The 5,679-nt window shown below is 36.5% G+C and overlaps 2 protein-coding genes across 2 annotated transcripts; one reads left to right on the top strand and one right to left on the bottom strand.

Annotated features, from left to right (window-relative positions):
* The first annotated feature begins 634 nt into the window (after positions 1-634).
* LOC106318111 (elongation factor 1-alpha 1-like) lies at positions 635-3,066 on the top strand. Its single transcript, XM_013755963.1, has 3 exons — positions 635-794; positions 1,401-1,864; positions 1,953-3,066. The coding sequence occupies exons 2-3, from the start codon at positions 1,403-1,405 to the stop codon at positions 2,838-2,840; spliced, it is 1,350 nt and encodes a 449-aa protein (XP_013611417.1). The 5' UTR covers positions 635-794; positions 1,401-1,402; the 3' UTR covers positions 2,841-3,066.
* A 366-nt stretch (positions 3,067-3,432) lies between these two features.
* Positions 3,433-4,139, bottom strand: LOC106318112. Its single transcript, XM_013755964.1, has 3 exons — positions 4,060-4,139; positions 3,863-3,982; positions 3,433-3,770 (listed from the first exon to the last, which is right to left on the bottom strand). The coding sequence occupies exons 2-3, from the start codon at positions 3,943-3,945 to the stop codon at positions 3,542-3,544; spliced, it is 312 nt and encodes a 103-aa protein (XP_013611418.1). The 5' UTR covers positions 3,946-3,982; positions 4,060-4,139; the 3' UTR covers positions 3,433-3,541.
* Between the last annotated feature and the right edge of the window lie 1,540 nt (positions 4,140-5,679).

The following is a 5,679-nucleotide window of genomic DNA, read 5'->3' on the forward strand; positions in this document are numbered from 1 at the left end:
GTTGGGACCGACGAAATTTATTAATTTATAGAGATTATTAATTTATTGAGTATTAATTTATAGAGGTTCTATCTACTGTGTATGCCAATGTCTGAGGTAATCCTCATACCATATTACTCCCTCCGTTTTTCAATATAAGTTGTTTTAGAGAAACTTTTTTTTTCCAAATTATATGTTGTTTTCGATTTTCTATGTAACATTTATTAATAATTAATGTTATCTGACGAATGATAATATATCTTCTATTTTTCTATTGGTTAAATTGTGGTTAGATAAATAATTAATGATGTTTTGTTTAGAAAATATAAGAAATTAATGATTTTCTTAATCTATGTATATAGCTATAAAACGACTTATATTTAAAAATAGAGGGAGTATCATTTATATGTATATTAATTATAAAACATTCAGTAGAGTACTTAATCAATTCTTTATTTCAATCATCTTAATTTTAGTTGACTATCTATAAACACGTCTTAAATAAATTCGTTATGAAAATTAATTGTTCTTATTTAATTGAGTAATCAATTTGTTCACATTGTGTTGAATAGCAAATGCTCGATTTTTGAAAAAGTTGCAGGCATGTACTGATTTGCACCCAACACTTGGAGAAAAGAATTTTCAAAAAAAAGATCCCAAACGCATAAGGGCAAATTGGGAAAACTAGGACCACAGAGAAAACGCGAAAACCCTAAAGCTCGTAGCTATAAGTACCTTCGTTCGTTTCAGTCTTAGGGTGTGCTCTCATTTCAGTTTCGTAGCCGCAAGTCCTCCTCTCTGATTCTTACTTGCAGGTGAGAAAAACTCTCTCTATAGATTTACGATCTTCATCTTCTTAGAATTATTGATTTTGTTTCTGTATCGTTGTATATATCTCCGTTGCTCAGATCCTTATGATAAGCTCTATGTTGACTGTGATTATCGCTTGCTAGATGCTGTTTAACTGTTTCAATTCTGGAGTTTAAGATCTGTTTATTCATCGATCTATTATTAGATTACGATGATTCTGATTAAATCGTACTGAGAATCGTCTTGTTTACTCTTTAGATTTTACTTTTTTTTTCACATCATATCTCTGAATTTTTGAAAATCTGATATGCTAGTAGCTTCGCGTACTGCTACGCTGTATAATCACCGGGATCTACTGTTTTAGTGTTGTCTTGATTTGTGTTGTTGAATCATTCATTTGATGCGTAATGTTAATTATGTTACATATTTAGTTAGATTTAATGTATTATCGCTGGATCTTTATTTCATGATTTTATTTTCATAGATTTTTGTAAGATTTTGCATCAATTGATCCGTATTGTATTGTTGATTTAACTTATACTTGTTCTTGATGTGAATTGTTTAATTGTTCTTGTTCTAATGGTTTGATCTCTCTTTTTTTTATCATACAGCTATGGGTAAAGAGAAGTTTCACATCAACATTGTGGTCATTGGCCATATCGACTCTGGGAAATCGACCACCACTGGTCACTTGATCTACAAGCTTGGTGGTATTGACAAGCGTGTCATCGAGAGATTCGAGAAGGAAGCTGCTGAGATGAACAAGAGATCTTTCAAGTACGCTTGGGTGTTGGACAAACTTAAGGCCGAGCGTGAGCGTGGTATCACCATTGACATTGCTCTTTGGAAGTTCGAGACCACCAAGTACTACTGCACGGTCATCGATGCCCCTGGACATCGTGATTTCATCAAGAACATGATTACTGGTACCTCCCAGGCTGATTGTGCTGTCCTCATCATTGACTCCACCACTGGCGGTTTTGAAGCTGGCATCTCCAAGGATGGTCAGACCCGTGAGCATGCTCTTCTTGCTTTCACCCTTGGTGTCAAGCAAATGATTTGCTGCTGTAACAAGGTGAGTTAAATTCTCGTTTTTTGTATATTTATTGTAATTGTATTGTGGTTTGTTGCTAACGAGTGTGTTTTATTTATCTTGGTCTCAGATGGATGCCACTACCCCCAAGTACTCTAAGGCTAGGTACGATGAGATCATCAAGGAGGTGTCTTCCTACTTGAAGAAGGTTGGGTACAACCCTGACAAAATCCCATTCGTCCCCATCTCTGGATTCGAGGGGGACAACATGATTGAGAGGTCCACCAACCTTGACTGGTACAAGGGACCAACTCTCCTTGAGGCTCTTGACCAGATCAACGAGCCCAAGAGGCCCTCAGACAAGCCCCTCCGTCTCCCACTTCAAGATGTCTACAAGATCGGTGGTATTGGAACGGTGCCAGTGGGACGTGTTGAGACCGGTATGCTCAAGCCCGGTATGGTTGTGACCTTCGCTCCTTCAGGGTTGACCACCGAGGTTAAGTCTGTTGAGATGCACCACGAGTCTCTTGTGGAGGCACTCCCAGGTGACAACGTTGGGTTCAATGTTAAGAACGTTGCTGTCAAGGATCTTAAGAGAGGGTATGTTGCATCCAACTCCAAGGATGATCCTGCCAAGGGTGCTGCCAACTTCACATCCCAGGTCATCATCATGAACCACCCTGGTCAGATCGGTAACGGATACGCCCCAGTCCTCGATTGCCACACGTCCCACATTGCAGTCAAGTTCTCTGAGATCTTGACCAAGATTGACAGGCGATCTGGTAAGGAGATCGAGAAGGAGCCCAAGTTTTTGAAGAATGGTGATGCTGGTATGGTTAAGATGACTCCGACCAAGCCCATGGTTGTCGAGACTTTCTCAGAGTACCCACCATTGGGACGTTTCGCTGTCAGGGACATGAGGCAGACCGTTGCTGTTGGTGTCATCAAGAGCGTTGACAAGAAGGACCCAACCGGTGCCAAGGTGACCAAGGCCGCAGTGAAGAAGGGAGCAAAATGATGAGACTTCTCTCGTCTCTGTGTTTTCTTTGCTTTAAAAAAAAAACTTTGATGGCGTTTGAGCCTTTGTTCTTTTATTTTCTGTTACTTTCTCATCTCTACCTCCTTTTTATTATATCTCTGAGACTTATGGGTTACAATTATGCAGTTTCTGGATAATTTTGCCTAGTGTTTCGTTTTGCTACAAATTAATTTTCTTTGTTATTGAATGCCTTGTTAAGTTGCTTCTTTTTGATTTAGCTTAAACCCAGCCATGTTCTGTCGTTTAAAGGAACTTCAGAGCATCTTTGTTTGAGAAACCCGTCCGAGACACTCGTCATTTTCTTGTTCATCAATAATACCCAAAAGAGTATTTAATGAGTAAAATATTAAGGATACGCATTGTTAATGATGCTCTAACAAATTACAATGCTTTTGAACCAAAAGATAGTTTTAACAACGATAAGCAAACAAACTTCAAAATTAATTAGCCTTGACTAAATAAATTATTAAAGTTCACGAGAGCTAAGAACTAAAAACCAAAATAAAGAGGGATGATGCCAAAAGAGGCAGCAAGCACCAAAACATCACCACACCAAGGACAAATAAACGTGTCAACAACAACAGTGGAAACATTCAGGAATATTTTTATAGATTTTTTGATCTGCAGTTTTACAACAAGCAACATCTCAGTGAGATCTAAGAGAGTTTTGGGGGTTTCTTTTAGGCAGCTTTAGCTGTGTGAGAAGAAAAGCTCCATGACCCTAGATCTTGGAATAAAGCAACTAGATCTCTAACATCTTCACTCTCTCTCATCTCTTGGAGCCATAATTGCTCATGGAATCTCTCCACACCCATTTCTTCTTCTGCACCATTTCTCCTGGATTCACCTTTGCCTTCTGATCTCCTTTTCTTCTTCATCACCTTCCTCCTCTTGTCATGATCTGCCATTCTTCAACATAAAAAGAAGACAAACATAAGTAAAAAAAAAAAAAAACAGAGGAGATCTCAAGAAAAAAGATGAAGAGAGGAAACATATTTTACTCTTTGGTGAGAGATAGCTGCCGAGAGATCCCAGAGATGCAAAGAGGGAAGCCATAGTTGCCACTAAGAGTTGTTGAAAGCATTTCTTTTTCTCTGTAGATTCAAGAATTTGGGAGAGACCTAAAGAAAGAGAAACATAAGACGATATATTGAATTGGGAAAGGATTAAGGAGTCTATAGATTATATATTGTCGTACCATGTAGTTAATACTATCCACTTTGGTATTGTAATACACGAGATATAAGACTTTTGTCTTGTTGTCTGTGCAATTAATTAGTAGTAGCAGTAGGTATAGTATCTTCTTGTTCACCCATTCAAATGCATTAAGATACTTGACTAAATCTTTTTTTTTTTTTTTGTAACTTACTTGACTAAATCTTTCATTAAGGTATAGTATTGATATTTTTATTATAATACTCCGTTTTTAGTGAAGTTTAATTAAGAAACTACTTTTATAACTTTTTATTTTTTTAATTATTTGGAATATATCAAATTACACAATAAACATATCTAATTGTATTAATTAGTGAAACTTAACTAATATCAATTGAAAATAATAGTATGGCTGAATATACAATTCCGACCAGTCACATCCTATGATTTCAGTAGCGGTGAAAGTAAAAATATCGGTTTCACTTTACCGCTTTTCTCCTCATGAGTCCCATGACAATTGACAACCCAAAGTTTTGGATTCTTCTTCTTGCTCCTTTTTAACTTTTTTTTTCCTTCTCTTCTCTCACTTGCATTTGATAAATAAAATTAGGACAAGGACAATAACGCTTTTCAGTTTTCCTTTTTCTTCGCGAGAATCAATGCAGTCTCGATTGTTAAATCGTCCAAGTCCTCAACTTGTTCTCTAAAACCAACTTGTTTTTTTTTTTTTTTGTCAAACAACCAACTTGTTTAAGAGTTCCTTGTTTAATAACGTTAATTCCACCTTTAACTTCTATATCAAGCAGAGTCTTAAACACAGCCACGTTAGTTTTGACGTCACTGTCACCATTTATTACACAGTACGAGAGACATATCAAGCAGAACCATCATTCATCCAATACCATTTAATAGAATTGATGATTGAACCAATCTTGCAATGTTTTGCAAGAGAGAAAAAGACTACTAAAATAATATTGTGATAGTGAAAAATTTCAAAGAATGTTTTATGAGATTATACTTACAAATAGAATTGTGTAAATCTTAGTTGGTATGGATAAGTGCCATAGCGATACAATGGCTCAAGTTGTGCCACAGAGTGACAATCCAGGAGCTACTCGGAGTACAAAGTACAAACCATTATACAAGGATCAGACGTCAATGTTTTTTGAGACCTTGATGCAAAACCAAGGTCTTTATGTCGCATTTCCCCTCCATATGCATATAAAACCTTGCTAGATTTTTCGCCACTGTCAGTGAACGTTGTATATATGTAACATCTGAGAACAAATGCAAAACCAAGAGCTCAAATAAATTGAAGAGCAAAACCTATAGACAAAGATTTAAAAGAAATATAATCAAATTGATAGAGCACCTTGGAGGTGAAAGGTAATGTCAAATAATTGGACATGACGTGAAAACGATGACCTCACTTGAGATAATAGTTCATTTGATTGTAGCCACAAAGAAAGCGGCAAACTAAACGACAACTAAAGAGCAACGATTGTGATAGTATATATTTTCTCTCTTGAAAACCATTGGATATATATACATGGATGAGATGAATCTAATAGAGTGTTTACACTTGCACACATATATATACAGAATCATCATGAGTGTTCTTGCTTCTTCAATGGCTTGGAAACTGCAAATAAAGGTTCGCTTC

Source organism: Brassica oleracea, chromosome C9 (genome assembly GCF_000695525.1).
Source record: "Brassica oleracea var. oleracea cultivar TO1000 chromosome C9, BOL, whole genome shotgun sequence".
NCBI lineage: Eukaryota > Viridiplantae > Streptophyta > Magnoliopsida > Brassicales > Brassicaceae > Brassica > Brassica oleracea.